At 42.9% G+C, this 27,473-nt stretch overlaps 1 protein-coding gene across 2 annotated transcripts in view; it reads right to left on the bottom strand.

Moving 5' to 3' along the window:
- The window catches only part of ALK (ALK receptor tyrosine kinase), a 704,322-nt gene that overhangs the window by 181,682 nt on the left and 495,167 nt on the right, over window positions 1-27,473 (bottom strand). For both annotated transcript variants that reach the window (XM_045447274.1, XM_045447273.1), the window contains exon 5: window positions 411-538. In XM_045447274.1, the coding sequence (XP_045303230.1) occupies window positions 411-538 (128 nt within the window). The remainder of the gene's footprint in view (window positions 1-410; window positions 539-27,473) is intronic.

The following is a 27,473-nucleotide window of genomic DNA, read 5'->3' as shown; positions in this document are numbered from 1 at the left end:
AATGGCGGCATGTTGATAACAATTGAAACTGGGTTGAGGGTATATGGGGGTCATTGTACTATTCTATTTATTTGTACACATTTGAAACTTTCCACAGTAAAAAACAAAACAAAACAAAACAATGTAGCTGAAAGCATTTGGCAGCCAGGGAAGTTAAGCTGATATGTCCTCTAACAAAGACTATTCTGTTTGACGAAGTTTCAAGGTAAGCAGATATAATGTCATACTCAGTCTCTGAAAATCCATCAGCTGGGGAATGGAGTACTTGGTAATATTCAGAACTAGCTCCAAGGCACCATAGACTTCACTGTATAAACAAGCACATTCCCAGCTAATCATGGTGGCAGGCTATCAACACACTTAAGACAGCACGCTACCAAGGAGTGGAGGGGAAAGCCTGATTCACATACCTTCACTGCAGTTCTTCAGGGCAAAGAAGTCCACTGCAGACAAGCTTCGGTTTCCACTAGAGATGTATTCCAGGGCCACTCGGAATGGGTTCTCTGGTCGCCCAATTCTTCCCTGAAGCACTGTCCAACTGGTTGCATTGGAAAACAGAGGGGAAGAACATAGAGAAACAGTGGTGAGAAGCAGGCCTAACCTGCACAAAGCTCCTGCACTTACAATGATTTCAGGGCCCACGCTCTTTGTGGGCACCAACAGATGCGACCCCAGGGGCTCTGAGAACCATGACTCTGACGTCAACACACACATTTGTTTCCTTCTTGTCCCACCAACTCAGAGACCCACTTCTCAAAGCCACTGGGGCCAGTGGCCACTGGTGTTCCTTTTGTCATATTCTTTCAGGCAATTGCAGACCTTTGGGCTATATTAGCAGGTTAGTCTTACAGGAAAAGAATATATGTTCTTAAGAAAACCTGTCAGCAGAGTGAAGGTTTATTGGTGTATTCATAATTATCTCTGGGAAGAATGTTTTTCAGATTTTTTTCTGATTTCAAAGTCTCAGAACCCTTGAGTTTGCTATATGGTTGCTTAAGGGAAGCTAGCAAGGGCTATTTATTTACTGCAGGAAAATTAAAGTGCACCGAAGCATGTACTTTGGGGTAAAAGGCACCTAAGATTGGCGTGAACTCTACAAAAATGGTGCAAACAGAAGAAGATAGAAGTAGGTCGAATGGTGAGCTCTGCAGCCATCTCTGTTCAAGGACACAGACACCGCTGGAGAACAGAGAATAAGCTGAATGAACATTTTTTACACCTCACTCATGCTATTAACCTCTTGGAATAGCCTCCTGTCACTGATTGGAACATCAAATTTACTTCCCACCATTGATTCCGTTTTTTTAAATATGTATAGTTATGTTGACAATTTTGCATAGTGGGTGAATTACCTGGATTATTTCATATTTTTTTCCATTTAAAAAAACAGTTTTATTGAAGTATATTTGACATACAGTAAATTACATATTCTTTTAAATTCCTTTAAAAACAGTTTTATTGAAGTATATTTAATATACAAATTGCATGCCCTAAAATGTATAGTTTAGTGAATTAAAGTGTATGAATTAATGAGTTTTGACATATGTATATACCCATGAACTCCTCACAATGTTTCATATTGTCCTACCATTATGTAAGACCATAGGTAGGTTGGAAAGTACAAGTGCAAAGGAATTTAGAGAAAGATTAGCTTTTTGCTAAAAAAATTTTTTTAAAGCACCCCTTCTCCCGCAAGTCAAAGCAATGCTCACAGTAAAAACCATGAAAGGGGCTCCTGGGTGGCTCAGTTGGTTAAGTCCCTGACTCTTGATTTTGGCTCAGGTCATGATCTCACAGTTTGTAAAGTCAAGCCCCGCATCAGGCTTTGTGCTGGCAGTGAGGAGCTTGCTGGGGATTCTCTCTCTCCCTCCCTCTCTCTCTCTCCCTCTCTTTCTGCCTCTCCCTTGCTCTCTCTCTGTCTCAAAATAAAAAGAAATTTTAAAAAATCCACCCATTCAGGAAAGGTAACAAAGGAAAGTAAAAGTCACCCAGAACCTCATTATCCAGAGATAACTGTTGTCAACACTTCTGTAACCTTTTAGCTACGCTTTTATATAAACAAGACTATCTTGCTGTGTGTAAATGAAGAATCACTGAATTCAACTCTTGACACCAATATTGCACTGTATGTTAAATAACCAGAATTTAAGTAAAAATTTAAAAAGAAAAAGAATAAGGGGCGCCTGGGTGGCTCAGTCGATTGAGCATCCAACTTTAGCTCAGGTCATGATCTCACGGTTCGTGGGTTTGAGCCCTGCACTGGGCTCTGTGCTGACAGCTCAGAGCCTGGAGCCTGCTTCAGATTCTGTGTCTCCTTCTCTCTCTGACCCTCCCCTGCTCACATTCTGTCTCTGTCTCTCTCTCAAAAATAAATAAACATTAAAAAAATTTTAAAAAAATAAAAGGAAAAGAATAAACAAGACCATCCTACATGTGCTCTCTGTGACTGGACTTTGCCATTCAATGGTATGTCAGGAGACAATAAATATAGACTGCATGATTAGTTCAATGATTGCATATTTAATGATTTGTGCATTGCTTCTGAGTTTTCCTTTTCATTATCATGCTGAGGTTAACCCCGTGTGCTTCTGTAAAACTGCCTTAAGACAAATTCTTAGAACCCGAGTCAAAGTGTGTGTACATTGAAAACTCTGAGCATATTGTCAGTCCTCCAACAGTGAGTCAGAAAGCCTGTTTCTCCAACTGCTTGTTAACACTGGATCCTGTCAAATCTTTTCTGTCTTTGCTACCTTTTGGTGATGAAGTCATTGCCTAAGGCAATCAGTGGTCTTTCAGTGGGGTGCTCTTGGATGGCAGTTTTGAGTCTCCAGTCCTGCCATGTTGCTGGGCATACAGCAGGAATGTGCTGAGTGAAGACGGTAGCTTTGTTCTCAAACTATGCTCTTCTGTAGTTAATTCAGATCACTGGAGCCAATGCCTCAGCCATTTAATACAAGTGTATTAAGTTTCCCCACAATAGATGCTGTAGAAGGGATTATTGCTGTTGTAAAGTTTGTTCCCTGTTACTGTACCCAGCAGGATTTCTATCCAAAATAAAACCAGTGCAATTGAATAAGGTAAAGGAGGCCTTTCGGTTTAAATGTGGAGCTGTCAAAGAAAGAAATATCTGAAAAGAAAATGTAAACATGGGGTTCTTAAGAAAAAAACAAATGAGACAAAGAGAGCAGAATTTTTCTTGTTCTTCTGAAAAAGAAAGAACCTTATTTTTTGAGGAAAGATGGTGGAGAAATGCATGACTATTCACATTCTGCCAAAATCATAGCTCTCTGCTGCGAGGAATGATGGATTTTAATCCAGGTACACTGTGGCCCTTGACAATGATTTCCATTTCTATATTGGCACTAGCCCTCTGGATAAATGTGTCAAGAGTTTTAGGAATTAGTTTCTGAGTTACTGATGCAATAACTTTTGTCTGAAATTCTCTGGCCTCCCATAGTTTACTGCTGCAGCTTTAATAACTTTCAGGGCAGTTGCCAAACATGTATTTTATAACCAGGGAAGTTGGGATAAGAAAAGGGCAAGCTTGTACCTAGGGTCAGCTTTGTTTAAGAGACAGTGGAAACCCCAGGAAAAGCAAATGCAAGCTCTCTTTTCTGTCTGCCTCCGTTTTCTCTTCTTATATCCCAGCAGTCATGAAACTCCCTTATTGGGGTTCTGTTTTCCTCTTTGGCTGTGGCAACTCTATTTGGGCTTGCAGGAGGGAAGGTTATGTTCTGACCTAGATCCTCCTAGAGACAAATGTGCAGCTGTGTCCATGTGTTGGGGATTTGTGGCTATCTTAGTACTGGTGCTTCAATCAATCAACTTGACAGTGTGGGGAGTCCATCTGGATTCTGGGAAGCCAGAAAGACTGTATGGTCAGCCTGTCACCATCCATTATCTTCCAGTTGTCTCTCCAGAGCTCTCCACTTCCAGTTTTGGCTCTGCCCCTCATGTTTCTGATGACTCTGAACAAGGCACTTTACTCTGAATGCCTAAAATTTTGCACGTTTTCTTATCAATGTATTCTCAACCAGAGAAAGTATCTCCAATTTTGTATAAATTTGCTGAGAAAAAAACCTGACCACACATTTTTGTCGAGTGGCTATATTATACTGAATGAATTAGAATCCATCAAAAAAAAAAAAAAAAAAGGAAGCAGAGTTGGTTTGTGAATATCAAGGTCCATTTCTGACCCAGAGACTGGAAACCCCAGGAAAAACAGAGGCCATTCAGTGGGAGCTGAATCCTGGATTCTGGTTTTGGATTTGCATGGGCTAGGGCAAGTTCCTGTACCTCCTTGGGTTTTAGTTTTTTTGTTAGCAGAATGCAAGGATTGGATCAAAAGTTCTCCAAGGTCCATTATTGATCTAATGCTTATACTTCTCTAGCAATTTGCAGGAGTCCTAGTGACAAAACACTTTATGAAAACCCTGAAGGCTGCAATACACAAATAATATTCTACAGAAGGTGGAAGAAGTGATTAGGCAAAGAATTACAGATTTATATCTGCAAAGAGACTAAGTTCCATCTCCTCAGAGAAATGGAAAGACTTGCCCAAGGTCACATTTTTGGTTACTGCAGACCTAAGATTAAAACCAAGTATATTATTGCTCCCAGACTGCAAGAACAGGAGTCAGTGTAAACTATGGATCAGCCTGTATGTTCATTTGCCATTTCATATCACTGGTGTCCCAAAAGTAGGAAAGAAGGTGTCTCCTTTGCATTATTAGAAGAATCACCAGTCTGGGTTTTAAGGGTAAACAGGCCAGCCAGACAATAAAATACATTGTCAGAAAATGCACACACAAAACAAAAAACCCTAAGAAGCTCTCTCATGGAAACAAGAATCTCCAAAGCTCCCACCACTCCTTACTAGAAGAGTCTGTACTTGTTTAAAGGAAACTGTCAGCACATCTGATGTGAGGCAGCTGCTGACAAGATTGAAGGGTTGGCAGCCATGACTCAAGAGGATGAAGACACACAGAGTTATTTTAAGTCCAGAATGAAGGGGCACTTTTTGATAGCCTGTGAGGACTATGGATGGCAGTTGACAAGACAGAGGAATGTGTATTAGTTTGCTACTGTATGATATTCTCATAGGTATGATGTTGACATAGGGCTGGCTCACAAAAGCAAGCCCTCAAACTACATGTTATTTACTGGAATGCCTTTCTGAGATGGTTTTAGCTGTTGCAGTATCGCAAGGCCTAGAGTCAGCTCTCAGCTCCACCATCAGCTTAGCTAAGGGACCTTAGGCAAGTAATTTAACTTCTCTGATATTCAGTTTCCTTACTTTTAAGACAGAAATCATGCTTACCTCACCAGATTGTTGTGAGGATTTGTCAGAAGGATGTATGTGAAGGAACATCCTTTGGGGGCTCTCAATAGTGGGAGCTTTTATTATAGAAGACCACAGCTTTCTTCATGGAATGGTACTGGTCCATGAAACTATTAGCATCTCAACTCATTTATGATATTCAAGGGGGAAAGGAATGTAGATAAAAGAATGGGAGAAAAGCATTTGCAATTTATCAATAGCAGACATCTTATTTGTTTAAACCAGAAAGAATTCTTCATTTTTAAATGGATTCTTCATGTGTTAAGCACAGCCCAAAGAAATCACGTTGAAATACCCAGATGACAAAATATAGTAGTGACTCTGATGGGAGGTCAACACTGTATTTAGAGCTCTCCAAAGGGCTCTCATCTCACTTTAGAGTAAAAGCCTCTCATTTACCTTTGTATCTTCCTGTAGCATGTGGAAAGATGCCTTGTGTTTAGAACTTGGTTAGAATTTGTTGAATTGAGTTCCATTTCTCAGGTAGTTATCAGTGCACTATTGTACACTAAATAAAGTATTAAATGCTCTGGGGAGCCTAAGGGTTTAGGATTTAGCTTTGCACTCAAGGAACTTACAGACTAGTGAGAAAGAGTAAAAGTAAACACCAAAATATATAGTGAATGGCAGTATAGAAAAGCTAAGTGAGTGGCATAGGCATTATGTACTATTAAAGCTTAGAGGGCAAAGTGATGTCTCAGGTTGCGTGATTAAGGTGAGACTTGAGGGTGGGTTGTGCAGAGGGGGCAGGCAATGCAGAGATATTTGTGTGAACACATGAGCAAAGGCAATATAGACTGTGTATTCTGAGAACAGGAGGTCCAGGCTGGTTGAAGTCAATGTTTTTCATTTGTCATTACAGGAGGGAGGTCCCTTGTGTCTTACACACCCCTTCTTAAAGCTAGGGTCATTCATCACTCACTCATCATTGTGTATCCATACTCAGTATTTGTTGAATGAGAGAACAAATGCATGAACACATTTCTGTTAAATCAGACAAGGTTCTGACATTCTTGGATAAAATTTATATTGTAGTGGAGCTGAGGTTATCTAAAAGTTCACATCATTTCATTATCATTAGCTATTATCCATTCAGGTAATAATGATACCTTTCCTATTAGGAAAAACCTAAGGACTGGGAAAGTTTGGAGGTTGAGGGATGTTTACAGGTTGGTTCATCACATAGCTCTTGACTCTCCATTTGCCTACAAGTCTGTTCTTTAATGGAGCAGGGCCACGGGAAGCAACCATCAAACTACCTCTTGTCCAAGTACCTAGAACCCAAGGAAGGAATCAGAGAATTGTAGTAATTGAGACATGAAGTGATCTGAGTGTTCAACCAGGAGAGGTCCCATCTGATGCGTGAATGTCCTCTACAGGGCAGGTCAACCTTGAACCCAGTCAATATGGATATTAACAAGAGTAACAATAAGAGTTAACATTATGGAAGGCCTACGGTATACACTACTTCCAGCTGAGTTTTAAACACAGGTTAATGTGACTCCACAGTTTTTAGGAATACCATCTTAAACTGCTCTTTTAAGCTTCTTAAGTTAAAAACTGTCTTCTTGAGGCTTTCTTCCAACTTCTGGCCCTGGTGAACATGGCTGCAGGCCAGAAGATAAAGGATGTAGTCATCCACGTATTCTGTAGTGGTCACAAGGGCAAAGTCATTTAGACTGTGACGAGGCCCTTTGCCAAGACAGCCAAACTCATGGGTTAAGCGGAGGATGATGAAAACCACATATATTAGCCAACCAATGTGTCCCTTTCTGGTAGAGCTCAGTCACACGACTATTATTGTTAGTGAGCATAACATGGTCAAGGCTCTGGCCCTGCTGTTGACAGTCCTTTGCACGTTTCTTTGCTAAGACTCTTTCTTGACAAGTGTCCAGACATGGGTGTGAAGGTGTGAAGATTTGTTAGAAACAAGAAACTAAGCCTATGGGAGTTCATCTAGATCAATACAGAAACAAACAAACAAATAAACAAAAAAAAAAGCCAATTGCCCTTCTCCCCTTAATCTTATCCTAAAGGAAAAAACACACATAACTTTAAACTTTTTCTTAAAATATACCTTATAGTAATTCTGCGGCAAATATAAACCATTCAGCACTATTTTTATCGTTTCCATTAAATCAGCCTGCATTTAAAGCATTTTATGGGAGATAGCGGGGGAAAAATGCCAGATCAATGTAAATTTTAGTGTGAAGTCCTTTGTTGCTTGTTAATTTTCTGTAATAATAATAATAACATGTATGTGTATGAGGTTTTTTTTTTATCCAGGTACCCTTGGATACTCTTCCTTGTTCCCTTGCCCTTTACAATTTCCCAAAAGTTAGACAGATGTGCTCTGGAAAGGATTAGATCAGAAATGAGATTATGAGGTTTCAGGTTGATTCTGGATATGGCTCCCACTGATCCATGTTGGCAAAAAGCTCCCTGGAGGCTGAGCGGCATCTGGTTCTCCTGGAACAAAGGGTGTGCTCGCTGTGGCCATAGATGGATTCAGCCGAGACTTTAGCATTGGTAGCTAGAAAGCAGTTTTGGTTTACATCAGACATGATGTATAGGTGGCAGGGATCTGGAAGTTTGCACCTGGCTTTAGTAGGGTTCAAGAAAATGTTCCCAAACTATGTTTCTTCAAATTTTTCTTTCATGCTTTTGAGCAAAGAAAAAGTGAACGGGCACTTTAGCTCTCTTTAACTTCTTCTGATTTTCCTCCTTTCTGTCCTCCCTCCTTTCCTTCCTTTCATCCATCCCTCCCTTCCCTTCTTCCCCTTTTCCTTCCTTCAAGGGAACATATTAAGACCACAAACTCTGAGCCAGATTTCTGGTTTTATAGTCCAAAGTCTGTCTCTTTTTGGCTGTGACCTTCAGTCAGCCACCTAACCTAACCTGTCTCTGCCTGAGTTCTGTCATTAAGAAGTGGGGATAATAATAGAATCTTAAAAGGGTGTTGTGAAGACTGTGTGAGGTAAGACATGCAGGGCACTTAGCTAACACTCAATAAGCCTTAGGTGATACTGCTCTTATTATGTTAGTGTTTCTTTTCTCTCCTAAATCTAGTGTGGCAGATGACCTTTCAAGGAGCAACATTAGAAGAAGGTGGAATAGGAAACTGGCCATATGGTAGGATTTTGGGAATCTGGGGGCAACTTCCAACCCCAGAATACCAAGATTCATAAGGTCCCTTTCATTTCCTCCTGTGGAGATGAAGAGACAAAATATACAAATGCAGGTATCCCAGGGAACATTGTGCCAAGCACTTTATTGGTCTGTGTGCATGTTTATTTATTTTCTGCCTCTTTCCAGAAGGGATTTAAGGCAGAACATAAATAAAGCTATTTTACTTTATCTCGTTTAATATTCACAATAAACGCATGAGACAGATATTATCACCCCCATTTTATAAGCAAGAAAATTGAGGCTCAGAGAGGCTTACACAACTTGCCCATGTAGTAAATGATAAGAGGTGATATGAACCTGACGCTCTTTATCTCAAAACTGCTGCACTTTCTACAACATTGCACATAGGTTTATGTTTATGCTAAATGCAAATGATTAGTTTTTTAGAAGAGCTTTTTGGTGGGTTGAGAGTGGTTAGTATTTGAAGAACAGCAGTGTGCAGAAAAGGAGGTATTCAAGAAATATTTTGGCGGGGCGCCTGGGTGGCGCAGTCGGTTAAGCGTCCGACTTCAGCCAGGTCACGATCTTGCGGTCTGTGAGTTTGAGCCCCGCGTCAGGCTCTGGGGCTGATGGCTCAGAGCCTGGAGCCTGTTTCCGATTCTGTGTCTCCCTCTCTCTCTGCCCCTCCCCCGTTCATGCTCTGTCTCTCTCTGTCCCAAAAATAAATAAACGTTGAAAAAAAAAAAAAAAGAAATATTTTGGCTTTTTTCCCATTGTTGCCCCAGGCTACCCTATTCCTTCCCTCCTCAGGTTCCACATTATCCTAATCCAGGTTGTGATATGCAGCCTTGTGGGAGGCAGGATTCTCCCAGCCCCTAGTTGAGATGTTTTTCTTCATTCTATATTTCAGGCCAGGAAGAGGAGAGTGAATTTATCTCTACTGACCTAGCTCCTATATCCTTGCAAGTGGGGTGAACATAAGTAGACTGATCATAGCCACAGTTGTAAGGAAAATAACAGTTGAAGAAGTGCTCTTAACGGGCCTCATATGACCAGTCAGCTTGCTGAGTTAGCATAATCTCTGCATTGCACATTCATTGGAACCCTTTGTGCCTCCTGGACGTTACTCTCCAGGACATCTACACCTTCCGCTCCCATCACCTGAGTTAGACACCTACTGAGAATCACTTATACTTGTTCCCAAGTCTGTTTATGCAGTTGTGCTCATTCAGTTGACGCAACATGAGCAAGAAAAATTTGAATTACTTTGTAAAGACTAGTAGTGATAAACCACTACAAATAATTATTGTTTAATTCAGTATATATGGGGCAACAGAAAAGATCAGGGGGGAAAAAAGCTTAAAACTCTAGAAGTTCTCAGACTACTTCCCAAGTGCTTTAAAGAAATTGAAACTGAAAATCATGAATGTGGTTTACGTAGAAAGAAAAAGCAGAACTCCAGTCAACAGGCCTATAGTGGAAGCAAAGGCTCTGGCCCTACGTCAAGAGACTGGTGGATTAGCATGCATTTAGAAGCAGCAAGCAAAGGCAAAATGTTTAAGGATGTTAGCTGATTCCCAAGCAACTGACAGTCCCAAGCTTGTCATCTAAGAGGGTTTCTTCTTTGCTCCAGGTTGTATAAAGAAATACCCAGAGGATTCACCAGTGCTTTTTTTCTTCTTTTTAAAGGAGGTAACACTGAGTAGCAGGCAAAAAAAAATCAAGTGAGAGAAAACCTCAAAAAGAGGAGGGAGCCTGAGAATCCTGAAGCTCTTCTCTCAGTTCCTCTGTGTTTTGGCTTAGGTCCCACACAAGCCACTACCTCCTCCAGCATCTGCTAAACATTCCTAACCAGAGAGGGACTCGGCTGGATTCTGGGCAAGAAATGGGAAAGGAGAGAGGGTTCAGTTGGTGCCACATTCCAGGAATCATTTAAAATTATGCAATGGGAAAAGATATTTGCAAATGACATATCGGACAAAGGGCTGGTATCCAAAATCTATGAAGAACTCACCAAACTCCACACCCAAAAAACAAATAATCCAGTGAAGAAATGGGCAGAAGACATGAATAGACACTTCTCTAAAGAAGACATCCAGATGGCCAACAGGCACATGAAAAGATGCTCAATGTCACTCCTCATCAGAGAAATACAAATCAAAACCACACTGAGATATCACCTCATGCCAGTCAGAGTGGCCAAAATGAACAAATCAGGAGACCATAGATGCTGGAGAGGATGTGGAGAAACGGGAACCCTCTTGCACTGCTGATGGGAATGCAAACTGGTGCAGCCGCTCTGGAAAACAGTGTGGAGGTTCCTCAAAAAATTAAAAATAGATCTACCCTATGACTCAGGAATAGCAATGGTATGAATTTGCCCAAGGGATACAGGAGTGCTGATGCATAGGGGCACTTGTACCCCAATGTTTATAGCAGCACTTTCAACAATAGCCAAATTATGGAAAGAGCCTAAATGTCCATCAATTGATGAATGGATAAAGAAATTGTGGTTTATATATACAATAGAATACTACTTGGCAATGAGAAAGAATGAAATATGGACTTTTGTAGCAACATGGATGGAACTGGAGAGTGTTATGCTAAGTGAAATAAGTCAGGCAGAGAAAGACAGATACCGTATGTTTTCACTCATATGGGGATCCTGAGAAACCCAACAGAAGACCAGGGGGGAGGAAAATGGGGGTGGGGGAAGTTACAGAGAGGGAAGGAGGCAAACCATAAGTGACTCCACAAAACTGAGGATAAACTGAGGGTTGATGGGAGGTGGGGTGAGGGGAAAATGGGTGATGGGCACTGAGGAGGGCACCTATTGGGATGAGCACTGGGTGTTGTATGGAAACCAATTTGACAATAAATTTCATATTAAAAATAAATAAAAAAATAAAATTACAGAAGTGAGCACAAGAGGGGATCTCAGCAGTGTTCCCTACTCTACAGGCTTGTCAGATAATCTCTCTGGTGGGGTGGGCTGTGGATGTTCTCAGATTAGAGCCCGAGGTAATCATTTTGCCTTTCAAACTCCTTTTGTAAGGAGATGTGGGCACATCACCCACCAGCAGACAGTAAGAATCTGGAATTTGGTTTCCTAACTCTGTTTCTTCCAGTAACTTTTCAGCACCATCTGTTCTTTTCAAACACAACGTTTTTTTTTCAAGCTAACTCAATGCGGGCATTCCTTTTGTTTTTGTTTTTAAAATACATCCTCCTCAGGGTAAAGGATAAAGACAACACTGACACCTGAAATGTGGCCATTTCTGTAGGATCCTTCCTTCAGAGCAGTCTGCCTTTAACTCGAGCTCTGAGTCCTGAGTGGGGCTGGGGTTGGGGCTTTTATCCTGTGCCCCTACCTCGACACTCCTGATTTCCCAGGCCTGAAAGCAGTCCTCCTTGCCCATGCTCACATGATAGCCAGTCGCCCATCTTGCTCCCTTGAGAGCCAGCCTTAATGCCATTTAATGTGTTAATGTATTGATTGGTTCAATATTAATGCAAGCCTCTGCGCCAAGCAAAATGCTGACGCCCAAGCTCAGAGACTCCATTTCAGTCATGAATCTCTGGCCAAGTAAAGCCACTCTGTGCTCAAACTCCATATGGTAGGGTAGACCTGGCCATAAACTGCAGCCCTGTAAGCAAATTCTGAGGCTGGGATAGTAGTCAGCTGGAAAAGGCTGGACGGGCCTGGACAAGCCCACAGACTTGTCCCACCAGAGGTGATCCCCTGTTCCACATGCTGCACCTGCCCCATCCCTGGCCATCCAGGGATGCAGAAGTAATTTTCAGAGGCACTGATAGACCATATTCTGAGTTCCTTGGCCCAGGGGGGCTCATTGGCCCTGCTACAGTGGTTATACCGTATCGTGGCAAGATCATGGATGATGATGTATGACTGGCACGAATCTTGGAAATCACCACGTGTCTTCCTTTTGTGTGGCAGAGAAAGACTGAGGCCTGAACTATGCACCTCCATTCCACGGCCAGGGGAGAGTTCCATTCTATACCTTGTGTCTTGAATCATCTCTTTAAAAGCGGAACATGACTGTGCTCTCCAATGCCTTCAGGAGCTGCCTCTGGTTCCCAGAGCATGCCAGGGTTCTTTCCTGCCCCTATGCATGTGCTCAAGGTGCCCCTTATACCCAGAATCCCCCTTCTGCTTTTTCTCTGCTGGGCTTTCACTGATCAAGACTCAACTTGGTATCCCTTAGTCATCTGACTCCCAGATTGAATGGGGTGATTGGTATAGGGTATAGAGGAGTAAGAGTGACACGTGCCTAACTCTACCCAGGAGGTTTTTAGAAGAGTTTCTTGGAGGATGTGACATCTGTTATTACTGGCTGGTCTATTGTGGTTCAAGAAGGGATGACAGAAAGGGTGGTGTTATGTATTTATTTTATTTATTTTTTTTTCAACGTTTATTATTTATTTTTGGGACAGAGAGAGACAGAGCATGAACGGGGGAGGGGCAGAGAGAGAGGGAGACACAGAATTGGAAACAGGCTCCAGGCTCTGAGCCATCAGCCCAGAGCCCGACGCGGGGCTCGAACTCACGGACGGCGAGATCGTGACCTGGCTGAAGTCGGACGCTTAACCGACTGCGCCACCCAGGCACCCCGGTGTTATGTATTTAATTGTGTCCCATCCCAAAAGATATGTTAAAGTTCTAACCCCCGTTGCCTCAGAATGTGACCTTATTTGGAAACAGGTTCTTTATAAAGGTGATCAAATTAAAATGAGATTATTAGGGTGGGTCCTAATCCAATATGATTGTGTCCTTATAATAAGGGGAAAATTGGATATAGAGACAGAAACATACAGGGAGAACATCATTGAAGAGGAAGGCAGAGAATGGGGTGATGCATCTATAAGGGAAGGAATTTCAAAGATTGCCAACAAGCCACCAGAATCTGGGAGAGGCATGGAACAGATTCTTCCTCACAGCTCTCAGAAGGAACCAGTCCAGCTAATGTCCTGAGCTTAGACATGCAGCCTCCAGAACCATGAGATAAGAAAGTTCTGTTGTTTAAGCCCTCCCAGCTTGTGGTACTTTGTTATGGTCACTATAGAAAATGAATATAGGTGGATAGTTCCAAACCATCCCAACTAAGTGGAGAAAAAAACTTTAAAATATTTTTACTAACTCCTTGTGAATGGTTACCTGGTGTTGACCAGCCCATGGACAGGAAGCTCACGGGCTACTGAAAAAACAACTCATTTCTCACAAAGAAGCCCCATTTTCCTTGTGGCAGGAAAGAATGCAGGACATTTTCCTACACATTTACCTCTGCCTTCCAGGTGAATAATAACACCTTTGCCTTCAGGGAGGCCCACTACAGAGTATTAGGAAGGGCTTGCTAATAACCTAGGAATCATGGGCCCATTAGCTTCGCCTGGGTAATGCTCATACCTTTAAGCCATGCTTGAGGAAACTAATGGAATTTGGACTTCAAGAATTTACCATGTCAGCCACGTGGGAGCTTTCTAGAACCTAACAGCCAGAACCACTTGAGAGGCCATGAGATTGTGCCAATGGTATGTTCACCTGGGAGTTAATTTCTGGGCTGAAACTGCCAACACCAATTTTCACATGACATCAGAGGGTCAGCTCAAATAGTGACCTGGAATTTTTAAGGCATGCTGAGACTGTACTAGAAGCAGAGGCACATGGGGGAGTCAGAAAGTTCTGGGCTGGGGTTGAGGTGGGCAGGAATCCCCAGGAGTGGGGCCAACCTTTTCTCCCCTCTCCTGATTCATCTCAGACCTTGAATATTCACAGTTAGAAAGCTCTGAGCACTCAGGATCTTTTGGCACTGTCCCTGGCCCTATACTGGAAGCTGCAATTTTCTGGAATGAGCAGGCTCCCGGTTTGGGGCCGGTTCAGCCCTTCAGTGATATGTTTAATCAATAAGGGCTTGGGGAACAGTCACCTACAAGACAGGAATAGCCCATCTTCTTTTACCTGCCTCCCAAGAGATATATGCAAAGCGTCTTAGAAAGAGCTGTCTGAATATCCACTGTATTATAAATGTCACCATAGCCACTGGTAAGCCTGCAATGCAGTTTTGTTAAAACCAAACCAAGCAGAAACCTCCAAAGAGTCAATAAAAACTGACTCCTGGAGATGAGGTTGTAAAACTCATCTCTTTGCTCAGGCCTTGTAATCATAGATCATGGAAGCTGGAGTCTATCCAATTGTTTGGCGTGTTTCTCATGGAGCCAAGAGGGACGGCAGAAGCCCTCTTTTTCTCTCCAGTCTATGGCATCCTCAAAAGACAGAGGACTGCAAGAATGGACTGTGACAAAGGCTGGGAATACAGAGTCCAGCATGTGAACTCCTGGCTCGTGTAAGCTCTGTGGGTTGGCTCCGCCAACAGCTCATAACGGGCTCAGAGACATCATTCAAAACAGCTCTGAGCTTCTGATTCAAGGGCCTGATGGCCTCTGCACCAAGCAGGTGGTGGACACTCACTTCTGGCTCTTCATGCTCATAGAGTAGGGGTTGTGTGGCTGGTGCTGCTATGGGTGGATCCTGAAAGACGTAAAAGGATTTGGTGGTCTGCTAGCATCTCTGGCTTTGGAAACCTGCCAGTGATGTCATCCAAGCAATGATGGTAATAATTGTTATATTGCTGTTAGATTACTGTAAGTATCATAATGCCAACCACTCTTTGGACACAAATGCTACACCAGACCCTGTGAAGGAATTTGTCATAGCTATTTCATTTGAACCTTTCAAAAGCTGTGAGGGGAAGGTGTTGTTGCCACACTGTACAGATGAGGAAACTGAGATTCCAGCAGGTGAATTATCTTATTCTTGACTTAGTAAGTAACAGAGCTGAGATTCAAACCCAGCCCTGTCAAACTCCAAGCCTATGGCTGTCTCTGTGTGCCTCAGCTTCTCACAGAGGTAGGACACAACCTGGGCTGCTTTAGGAGACTGAGGAAGATGGCCTCAGACACTCTGAGATCCTACAACTTCAGAGCTGAGAGGTATCCCAGAGAAGGCTGAGATAACAGTAGTTTCTTGAGGGCCTACTGTGGCAGAGCACAGTCCTTACCATGTGTATCAGGAGATTTAATAATGAGTTGGACTCAGCGTGAAAATGGACTCTCCCTCCCAAATATTCATGTCCATAAAGCTAGTTCTCCTTGGACTAGACATGGGCCATCCAGTTCAGCACACTAACTCCCATCTGAGGGGCTTTGTATTCCTGCACACACCTTCTCATCTGATTCTTAATAGTCACCCTGGGTGACAAGCACACAGGCCTTTTTATCTTCTTTGTCACACAGCCAGGTAGTGTGGAATGGAGACTTACGAGGCTTGCTCAGAAGACTAGTTAGTAAGTGCTAGAGCTTTGTCTTGTGATTCCGAGGCTGGTGCTCTCCTATCCATCCCCTGAAAGATTACTGGAAGCAGGAAGGGACTCAGACTGTGGAGACTGGCTGCCATATTGTCTGCTTGGCATTGGTACATGTGGAGACTGATTTATGATGTTCTCCTGTTACTAGAGTCATCCCTTGGCAGGAGATGAGGGGTATGTGTGGGGGGTAGGGGGTGAAGGCTGTAACAAATATGAGTTGGGAGTTTCCTCCTTTCCTGGCATTTTCACATGAATAAAAATAAACATCAGTTCTTGTAGGACGGGGATAATACATGACTCTTCCCATTTTACAGATGAGGAAACGGAGTCATGGAAAGCAGAAGGAAATGGAACTCAGTTCTTTAGGTAGGCAAAGCACAGACATTAGGAACCTAGGGCCAGCATCTGGTGCCTAATCCTTATAGTGTCTTACTGAACTGAATTAAGGTAACTGGGGCCTTTTAGTCCTCATCTATAACTTGGCCCTGTATTTGTTTATGGGCATGTGACTGGGGTGGGTCAGGGGCTGGAGCCCATGTTGAATTAAATCAGATGTCACTGAATATTTTACTACCAAGTAACTTAAAAGTATCATCTACATCACTCATCATCAGGGAAATACAAATCAAAACCATAATGAGATATCACCTCACACTGGTCAGAATGGCTAAAATTAACAACTCAGGACACAACAGATGTTAGCGAGGATTTGGAGAAAGGGGAACCCTTTGGCATTGTCAGTGGGAATACAAACTGGTACAGCCAGCCACTCTGGAAAACAGTATGGAGTTTCCATAAAAATTAAAAATAGAACTACCCTACAACCCAGCAGGTGCACTACTAGGTATTTATGCAAAGGATACAAAAATGCTGATTCGAAAGGGCACATGAACCTGATGTTTATAGCAGCGCTATCAACAATAGCCAAAGTATGGAAAGAGCCCAAATATCCATCAACTGATGAATGGATAAAGAAGACACACACACACACACACACACACACACACACACACACACACACACACACACTGGAATACTACATGGTGATGAAAAGTATGAAATCTTGCCATTTGCAACAACATAGGTAGAACTAGAGGATGTTACGCTAAGCGAAATTAGTCAGTCAGAGAAAGACAGATATCATATGATTTCACTCATATGTGGAATTTGAGAAACTCAACAGATTAACATGACAGAAGGGAAAGAAAAATAAGATACAAACAGAGAGGGAGGCAAACCATAAGAGACTCTTAAATACAGAGAACAAACTGAGGGTTGCTGGAGTGGTGCGGGGTGGGGGATGGGTTAAATGGGTAATGGGCATTGAGGAGGACACATTTTGGGATAAGCACTGGGTATCATATATAAGGGATGAATCACTGGGTTCTACTCCTGAAGCCAAGACTACACCGTATGTTCACTAATTCGAAATTAAATTAGAAAGAAAGAAAGAAAGAAAGAAAGAAAGAAAGAAAGAAAGAAAGATAGTATCATCTAACTTAAAAGACTTTATTACTTATTTTCCTCTATTTTAAAAAACTTTTGAGCATGTACATATACTCCTATCTGATATTAAATATAAGTAAAATCTAATAGGTTATTTTTAAATGAGTAACACATATAAATAGATATGTTTATAGTACCTCCATGGAACCATTTTGTATGCCTGTGGAGTGACTGCCCTCCATGTGGAGATGCAGTAGCTTAGTCTACTGTCATGTTAGAAGATCAACCCTCTTGAGTAAGGAAGGCTTTTCTTGCTTTGGTCCCATCTGCTAATCATCTAACAGAACATGCCTCCCAGGACAGGCAACCCCTAGGTAACCTGGGAAAGGTTGCAGACATAGGGCCTGGGGGCACCTCTTCATCAACATTGGGCTGGGGGTGGGGGGTCTCATTCCCTCTTGGCTGCCTCTACCCAAACACAGGACTTAGAACATCAGTGTATGAGGCCAAGCCTTTTTGGTGAATTCCCCCTTTCTCAGTCTGAGCTCTGGCTCCCACCCAGCCCACTGTCTCCCAACAGAAGCAGATGTTTTTAGCCCATAAGTAAACCTTCTTTCAGCAGCTGGTGACTCTGCATACAGAAATGTGCATTTCTCCCATACAAATTGCCACTACCAGATAGAAAACACTAAATGATACCTCAGAGGTGGCTCCTTTAGCTATTTCCACCCCAGCATTCCGTCTTAGTATCCTGCACTACACCCTGTCCTCTTGGGTCTTTGGAGCCGGGTAAGAGCTTGCCACATCCTATAGGGTATGGCTCAAAGCAGTGGATTGTTCTGAACATGAGTGCAGAACCATGACATTTCCTGCAGCAAATTTTAACTGGTGTGGTTTCCAGAACAAGCAGACTGTTGCTGCTCCAGTGTCCTCGTTCTGTCCTTAATGGTGGTGGTGTGTGTGGGGGGGTTCCTTTTCAATACTGCACAACCCCTCAGATAGCACCTGCTTTTACTTTCCCAAAAGCATCTCAAAGCTCTCTGGGGTTCTGCTGAAGGATCTCTCCCTCCTTGATCCTTCCAGTGACTTCTTGAATCATATTGCTTTAAGCTATTTTCCATGGAAGGGTTCCCACTCTGCATTTGCATGTTCTCAGGATTGCATAGCTTTTACAACTAGCATGGTGAACATGCATACTCCAATGCATTAATTTTTTGCTTCCTACTGGGGACCGGGAGGGCAGGAGTAAATGAGGGTGTGGTTCCTAAACTCAGCTCCTTGTGAGGGGAGATGTCTTTCCTAAGAACCCCAGGCTTCTTGGTGGGACAGCTTGTTAGACCTGGCGTCTTCACCCATGAGCCATGGCTAATGTCTCACATGCAGGCCTCCAAAAGGAGGTGACACAAGTTGAGTATTCAGATTGGCCAAATCCCGGGGGCCACTATGTGGAAATAATTGAAGTCTTTTAACAGAGGTGTCTAAGAGAGCGATTAAAAGCGAATTGCAATTATCGAGCCCAGAGGTAAAATTTCAGAACTGGCCCATAAATTCTGGTCTGACATGAAATTTAAAACTCCCCAATGGTCTCCAATGCCATATTAAAAGGGTTTTAATACTAAGAAGTAGAAATAATGAATGATAATCAGGGTATTGTTTCTGGGAGCAGGGGCAGCTCTCAGGGACTGGCTGGCAGGAAATCACAGGTTTGTGTTGTGTTGTGTTTTACATCCCTCACTTCACAAGAGATCAGTGATGGGAGGGAGGCTGGGCTTGGCGGAGGGGTGTTGAGTGAAAACGTGGCAGAGCCATTCCCCAGTGAGCTCCAGCTTAAGCTCCACTGAAAGCTAGAGGTGCAAATGGCCCTTGCCTGCTGTGTAGCTGCTCCAGGCCAGACCATGCAGACAGCAGTTGCCAGGTGAGCGGCAGCCAGGGAGCTGACCCGGAGAGGTGGCGCACCACTGGGGAAGAGCACTGGATTGAGTGTCCCAGGATCCTGGCTCAAGATCTGGTTCCTTCCCTGGCTGGGGATCTTTGGCAAGTCACCCCACCTCTCTGTTCATTGTTCCTCTATTTTATTGACTCCTTCACAGGATTCCTGGAAGGCTAGATGGTAGAATGAATAGGAAAGTGTTTTAAAAATATGTGTTTTAACAGATTTCTATTGTTTTGGTTTCTAATGTTCACCTTGCTGGGGTCATTCTCCTCAGGACTTATTTTAAGTTTGTTCCTTTGAAATTTGTCAACAAAAAATACAGCTAGATGGCTCCTGAAGTTCCTTTCAGCTCCTGGATCCTAGCATGATGGCAGTACCTTGCAGTTTGGCCAATGTGGGGAACTCCAGGGTCATAGCCCCCTGGGATTTGGGCTCTGAGCCTGCAGCCTCTTGGAGCACTGTCTTCTCAGGCAGCTGCAGCACACCATGGCTTTATGTTAACTTGTGATCAACTGGAATCCACCCCCACCTCTCGTTACCCCTAATCCTTTCCCAAAAAATGATTTCTAAGCTAGATTTGCAAGATCCTATAGTTTGTGGCTCAAAGCAGTGGATTGTTTTGAACCCCAAGTGCAGAACCATGACATTTCCTGCAGCAAATTTTAACTGGCTTGGTATCCAGACTTTAGAATTTGTCACCTGTGGGATTAGCTCTCTACCAAGTATGGCGTCATCAGCAGACCAGGCCTCCTCTGAAATGAGATAATGAACACATAGCTTCTAGTGCTGTGGCAGGCATGTAGTAGGTCTGAGCAAATCTCTCTGCCATCATCTTGGTCATGCATCAAAACATACAAGAACCAAAGGTCAAGGCAGAATCCTTTACTGTTTTTATTGGAGATACCTTCCAGATGGATAAGCCTCATTCACTATGCCTCTTTGGAGACAAGTGTTTGATTGCTGCAGACCTACCTATCAGAATATCAGTGGGAACCCTGCCTAATGCATTGCTTAAATTAAGAGATTCTGTGTCTGTCAATCTCTTCATCCTACTAATCACACAACTCTTTTGAAGAAGGTGTTTTCCAGGACCCGTTTTGGGTGCGCCCATGTTGGCTCTTGGATACATTGCAGACCACTTCTTCAGCAACGTGTTTAGAATTTGACTAGGGTTAATATTTTTAAATTAAAAAAAAATGTTTGATTGACTCCTGAAGTAAACATAATCCTAAAAATATAGCATTGAGATCTTTGCATTTAAATCTAAAAATAAAATTAAAAAAAATTTAAAAATAAAATTGGCTATAAAAGGAAGTCTACTCAGACTAGCCTAGTTTCATCTTATATAGAAAGCATATAACAATTTACTCCAATAGGACATTTTATACTTCATGCTGGAATGGTATAAAAAACAGACTTTAAATAGCAATCAACATGGCCATCCAACATGTGAAGAAATTATTATATAAATCTGTCGCAAGTGTTCTAGTGGCAGGACAAAGGAAGAATAAGACAAGAATCTTACCCTCAAGGAATTTTTAGTTGTGAAGACTAAAGAGGTCGTACAGAATAAAAACCAAATAAGCCCACGGCACATGTAAGCTAGTTCACTGGATTCACCAAAGCTCCTTATGGAGCCTTATGGAGTATATACTAGGCTATATACTAGGCACACAGTAGGTCCTGGACATGGATGATGGGGCATAGTTCCTGACCGAAGGGAAGTTATATTCAATAATTCATGTGTTGAGACTGCTTAAGGGCTGAGAAAATTCAAAGTAATTGGAGACAGAGGAATTTGAGGGAAGTGGAGGCCAGGAAAGACATTGCAGGTAGGTGTCATGACATGATCAAAGACAGCACCAAAGTCCCTGCATCCAGCTCCTGTGAGCAGGGATGAAAATTCCCTGTTGGGGGATGGAAGCACAAACTTAGGTTTCTGTCACTTGATTGCTCCAGACTCTTAAAGTTCAAATCCCCTTGATAGAGACAATGGTAAAAATGTCGAGAGAGAAGCAAAATTTCAATTTAACAAGAAATAGGTAATGTTCCAGGTCAGAGAACCCGTTTTGAAGTAAGACTTCCTTTTTTTGACAGTGTCCCTTTAAATGATGTGACTCTAGGGACTTTTCCTCGCTCAGCATCTGCCACCCTACACGATAATTAGCCAGCGACGCATTTTCTTTGTTGTTCATTAAAGATTAATGAGAGGCAGAGCTTAAAGGCCTGGTTAGATGGAGAAACCCTGAAGGGTTCATTTGAACCTTTCATATCTGTTCCTTTTGGAAACTCTGATGAACAGGTTTTCAATACAACAGCAGCCGTCTGCCTTCTAACCTACAATATGTCTTTGGTGGAAACTCAGACGTTTCTGGCAGGCTGTCTCCCACCATCAGCTTAAAAGCACATGCACAAAAAGAGGCAGAACAGATGTTTGCTGCTCTGCAGCGGGTTGAGCACGTTTCATGCCGGGGTGATGGGCATTCTCAGCAAAGTGTGTCTCCTCACTTTGTGCTGAGTTCCTAAGTTACCATCAAGTAGAAACGCCAGGTGGCAAGGTGCCACTGTGCAAACACAGCAAGGTCTGGCCAATTTGGAGGCAACTCCTCCTTTACTTATTTATTTTGTTCTAACTATTAGATTTCTGCTTACTTCTCCCCTTGCAGACAAGGACGCTGGGAAAGGCTGATAGGTGATAAAGAGAAAGTTTATTTAACTAAAAGGATAAAACGAAAACTAATAGTTTAAATACTTCCGGCTAAAAGTAGGCAGCTGAAAATAATGAAGACAGGAATGATAAAGAAGACCCTGGAATAATGAATGTCCTTGAATTTAGGAGACCTGGCCCTTTAAGATTAGCTCACACCAATGGATTTAGGCTGATTTAGATCTTGCTACTCAGAAAGATGCCTGTTTGGGTCCACTTTCTGCTCTCTTTCATCTTTCATTTTCTCAATCTGTATTTGGTGCTACTTAGCATCTTGTACAATGCTGTGTACCCAGAGGACTTCAAAAACCATTAATAGATGATGTTGATGATGCCAATAATCAGAGCTTGGAGCTGTGATTGTATTATAAGCAAAGCATTTGAATAATTGCGGAGCCAATGAGGCCCAGAGTGACATTTCTCTACCCCTATCACTGATGAGCATGACCTTGGGACACGTCAACCCTTTCTGTTCCCCAGTATGCAATTCAGGGAAGGGTGGGGCATCCTCTACAGAAAAATCCAAAGGAATGAAGGCATCAGGCCACCAACTCAGCCATTCTGTCTTCTCCCATCTTCCCTAGGAACTCTGATCCCCAACCCCCTTACCCACACCACTCCATTCCCCATTCCTGCCACCCAGAACCCTTTTGTACCAAGACTCCTTAGGATTTGAGGTAGAATGAGAATCTGAGGCTAGGAGATGAATTATTCCCAGTCTGTCCTCAGGTTTGCCTTGGGTAAACCTCAGGGGCCTCAGCTTGGGAGATGACTGGGGTCTCTGAAGTCAAGCCCACTGATCACTGATTGTACCTCTACTCGTTTGCAGAACATGGGTGGAACTGAGAGGGGTGCCCAATTCATGGATCTTCTCTGTGATAAAGTTAAAACAGAATTTTCAGGAAAGAATGGCCTGAGTAAAGATTGAGAGGCAGAACTTGTTGTTCCCCCATGCCACGGTACACTGATTTTGTCCATTTGTCAGTGGTCCCTATTAGGAGCACATCTTATTTTGTGCATTGAGTCCACAAGCATCACCACATGCTCCATGCTGTACCTAACTGTTTAGAATTTGTAACTTTTTGATCTGAGCAAGTTCTTTATCTTCTTAGCAGAGCATATTTGTCATGAGATGCAACCATAAATGAACCTGTGAATCGGCTTTGTCTCCTATGGGTGAAATGTGCAATGTCCCAACTGAGGGGTTCAGGAGATCTGGGTTGCTAATTGCACCTTTGTTGCTTCTCACAGCCAACATTTATTGAGTTCTTATTAGGTGCTGGACATTGTGGTAAGAATTTCATATTCATTATTTCACTCAACCTGATTCACCACAACCTTATGAGGTAGGACTATCATGATGGGACAAGAGAAATTGAGAAAAATTAGGTGACTTGTTCAAGATCACACAGCTGGTAACAGATGTGGAGTTGGAACTGAGGTTGCAGGTCTGCCTTAGTTCAAAACCACTGTTCTTAACCACTATCTGTACTGCCTCCCAAACCATGCAGGATGTGGCAAGTCCCTTTGGGTCTCTGTGACTTGGTTTCTTCTTTATTTGCAAAATCAGGGGGTCTAGGACTTTCTATGTCTCTTTAGTCCTAAATATTATGGATCAAGTCTCCACACATCCTCTTTGACCCTGCAGCCTTTTCTTTTTTTTTTTTTCAATATATGAAATTTATTGTCAAATTGGTTTCCATACAACACCCAGTGCTCATCCCAAAAGGTGCCCTCCTCAATACCCATCACCCACCCTCCCCTCCCTCCCACCCCCCATCAACCCTCAGTTTGTTCTCAGTTTTTAAGAGTCTCTTATGCTTTGGCTCTCTCCCACTCTAACCTCTTTTTTTTTTTTTTTCCTTCCCCTCCCCCATGGGATTCTGTTAAGTTTCTCAAGATCCACATAAGAGTGAAACCATATGGTATCTTGTCTTTCTCTGTATGGCTTATTTCACTTAGCATCACACTCTCCAGTTCCATCCATGTTGCTACAAAAGGCCATATTTCATTCTTTCTCATTGCCACGTAGTATTCCATTGTGTATATAAACCACAATTTCTTTCTCCATTCATCAGTTGATGGACATTTAGGCTCTTTCCACAATTTGGCTGTTGTTGAGAGTGCTGCTATAAACATTGGGGTAGAAGTGCCCCTATGCATCAGTACTCCTGTATCCCTTGGGTAAATTCCTAGCAGTGCTATTGCTGGGTCATAGGGTAGGTCTATTTTTAATTTTCTGAGGAACCTCCACACTGCTTTCCAGAGCGGCTGACCCTGCAGCCTTTTCTACCCACATTCCATTCAGAGCTGCCCAAGGTTGTGCCCTCTTCCTACTGGGTCACTGACATTCTCTCCCCATGTGCCATATCATGGTGGCCCAGCCATGAGATCACCTGGCAAACTCTATCTTCTTCTGCCTCACCTTCTGCATGAGTGTGGATCTGAGACAGGAAGGGAACCAAATAAAGGCCAAATCCTATGAGCGTGGTCTGGAAAGCCAAAAAGCCACAGAGACCCTTACAACCGGAGGCAGAGAAAGATATACGATCAGGGTCAGAGGGGAAAGAGTGAGCAGACTACAGGGTGGGGTCTGGGAAGATTCCTGGAGGCAAAAATATTCAGGAAATACCTTTTTATAGAACCTGCCAGGAGCTCAGGATGGGAGTGGTTCACGAAGGGCAGCAGGCCAGCTGTAGTTCAGGGTGTGTGCTAGTGGGAGAGGTACATGCAACACATCTTAGCCAGGTTCTTTAGGAGACAAGTCTCCATCACCAGTCACCTTGAACTAGATTTTGGACTCTTAACCTGGACTGGGGTTCCCTGGAAGGATAAGCATGCATATCCCTCCAGGACTCATAAAATATTCTTGTTTTTTTATTTTAAAAGAGGCTTATACAATACTCTGATCTGACAATTACTACCTAATCCATTATATGCACTAATGACCTTGGGCAAGCCATTTTATCTCTTTTGAACTGGTTCTTCATTTTTTTTTTAAAGGTGGGGTGTGATGAGAGATGAGATAATTTTGAATGCTATCAATTTTAGGCTAAGAAGACAGGTGGGGAGAACTTTTTGAGATTGCTGCCACAGTCGACCACCTCAAGGTCACCAGTTTGGATCATGACATGCCATTAGACAGCTGGATCAAGAAAAAAAGCAGGACTTGCTGATTTTTTCTCTGGAATGAAGTTGCTCAGGGAGAAGGAAACATGCAAACATCCATGTGGAGGGGCTGAATTATTTCTGTGGCTTCCACATTTCAACCCACACTCTCTGAAGGAAAAGAAAACCGGGACTTGCTTTGTCATTGTTTGCATTCTGGAGACAATGGAGATGTCATCTCATTAGCGAACAATAATGTAAGTGAAGGAGAGGCACAGACAGGTGGATCTGATAATAGGCAACTCAAGGAGGAACGCCCATATTTATTCCTGTGTCCTCTAAAATGTCCCTTGTCCTTTCTCTCACCTGTCCCTAATATATTCTTCACTATTAGCCTCTAGTAAGGGAAGAGCACAGATCACTTTTTAATTTGTTTGTCCAGCCCAAATGGGGGTATTCTCTAAGATTGTCTTTGACCTTTCTATTTCTCTCTTTGCTCTCTGCACAGAGCTTGTCCTTTCTCACAAGTTCAGGGCTGCTTTCTGTGGGGATGACTTTCATACCTTCAGCTCCAGCTCCAATCTGATGGCTCACCTGTGCCACGAGCACTGCCTCTCCTGCTGCTTTGAACCATTTCTCCCTGGATGCCCTCCACCACATGGAGCTCCGTTCAATCAACCAGCCAGTCCTTCCATCCATTAATCTACATGTGTCCAGAGGGTAGGAAACAACTCATAAACCCAGGACTTCAGAGAAGAGAAGAAGCCTTTAGACCTCTAGTCTTGTAATTACTACCATTGGCAGGGGCAATGGCTCCCCATCAAGCCTCATTCTCTTCTTTGATGGCCTAATATTTTTGCTGACTTTTGCTTTTCTTTGCTAAGACTCTTACCTGGGCCCTTGATTTCTAGGGGGCTTCCCACCTACCTGCTCTGTTGGTGACCCCTAACCTATGCTGCTCCTTGAGCTTCGGATTCTCCTGCCCACTTCTCTACTGCATTGCTCATTCCTGGCTTCCCTGGTTGCCCATTCTCTGTGTGCCCTGTTGGCAGCTCATCTGTTTTCTGCTTGGACCCTGACCTGGGTCAAGTTCTTCCAGTCCCACCTTCATGCCTGAGTCTTTATCTCAGTAATATACATCATTAAACATATGTTCAGCCTTCATAGTTTGTAGCTCAGGTATGCTCACAGGAGTGTAGCATGGTAAGAACCCTTTCTTATCTTCATATGTAAATCAAGAGTTGAATCAGATAATCTCTAGGATTTCTTACAGCTCTGAAATAATATGATTTAAAAGCACTGAGAGACCATTCAGCTAAACTCTTTCATTTGAGAGGTGAGAAACTGAGAGTCAGAGAGATAAAGTAATGTGACAGTCTGGGGACCATGCTGGGATTAGAATTTAGGTCTTTGAGTCCTGACTCTTGCTAAAGCTCTCAGCTTTGCCATTGTTGCCTCCCTGTCTCCCCGCAAGTAGGCCCTAGTTCAATCCCCTGGCCATCTGCTAGATTGTTGTTTACTTGAAAATAAGAAGGACAATAAAGGACCCTTGCTCCCAGGTCACTTCTTGCATTAGCAGCTTCAAGATGACAGTGGGAATGTGCAACCCACTTACGAGAACAAACTGTTTTTAAGGACTTGAGCACATTGATTGTTTGTGTGTGAGTGGCACCACTAATTACAAATAAGTCCTGTCTATTTATTAAAGCAGGCCCCTTTCAGACATTTCCCGCATGCAAATGATCTTTCCCCACAATTAGGGTAAATTAGTAAGGTTTTACTGAACTAATGAGACAATGTTTGTGAGGCTTGTCTTTATGTTTTCCAGGCTGTTTTGAGACAAGAGTCTATAATTGGGATTCTTAAACTGCCACATTCAAGACAGGCTGCGTGAGAAGGGAGGTTACCAAAATCCCCGGTCACTTCAGGAAATGCCACATCGAGGTATGGCTCCATGTCCAGGGGCATGCATATGCATGCACGTGTACATAGGATGTGTGCACATTTACACATGCACATACATGCAGACCCCTCCCCCCCCCCCATGTATACATACACAGAAAACAAAATCACATGTTTCTTTTCACAGTTAAGCTTCCTCTTCCCTTACCAACAAAAGACCATCCAGAATGCTTCAGTGCTTTCATTCTGGGTCTGAAATCTTGTCTGATTCAAGAGGGATAATACAAATAAAACAAAAATAATAGCAGGTACTCTAATTGCAAAACTTTTGCTCTATGTTAGCAATTACCTTCATGGCCTTCCAATGGAACTATTACTATCCTTGTTCAGTAGGTGAATACATGATGCCTGGTGACCCAAGATACACAGTTAGTATGCTGAGCTGACATTGAAACCCACTATCTTTCCCCTATGCTCCCAAAGCATGTTTTTAAATCTCTAGTCTCATCTCTGCCAAAGCTCTAT

This window comes from Leopardus geoffroyi, chromosome A3 (assembly GCF_018350155.1).
Source record: "Leopardus geoffroyi isolate Oge1 chromosome A3, O.geoffroyi_Oge1_pat1.0, whole genome shotgun sequence".
Taxonomy (NCBI): domain Eukaryota; kingdom Metazoa; phylum Chordata; class Mammalia; order Carnivora; family Felidae; genus Leopardus; species Leopardus geoffroyi.
This window is presented reverse-complemented; position numbering and strand designations above follow the sequence as displayed.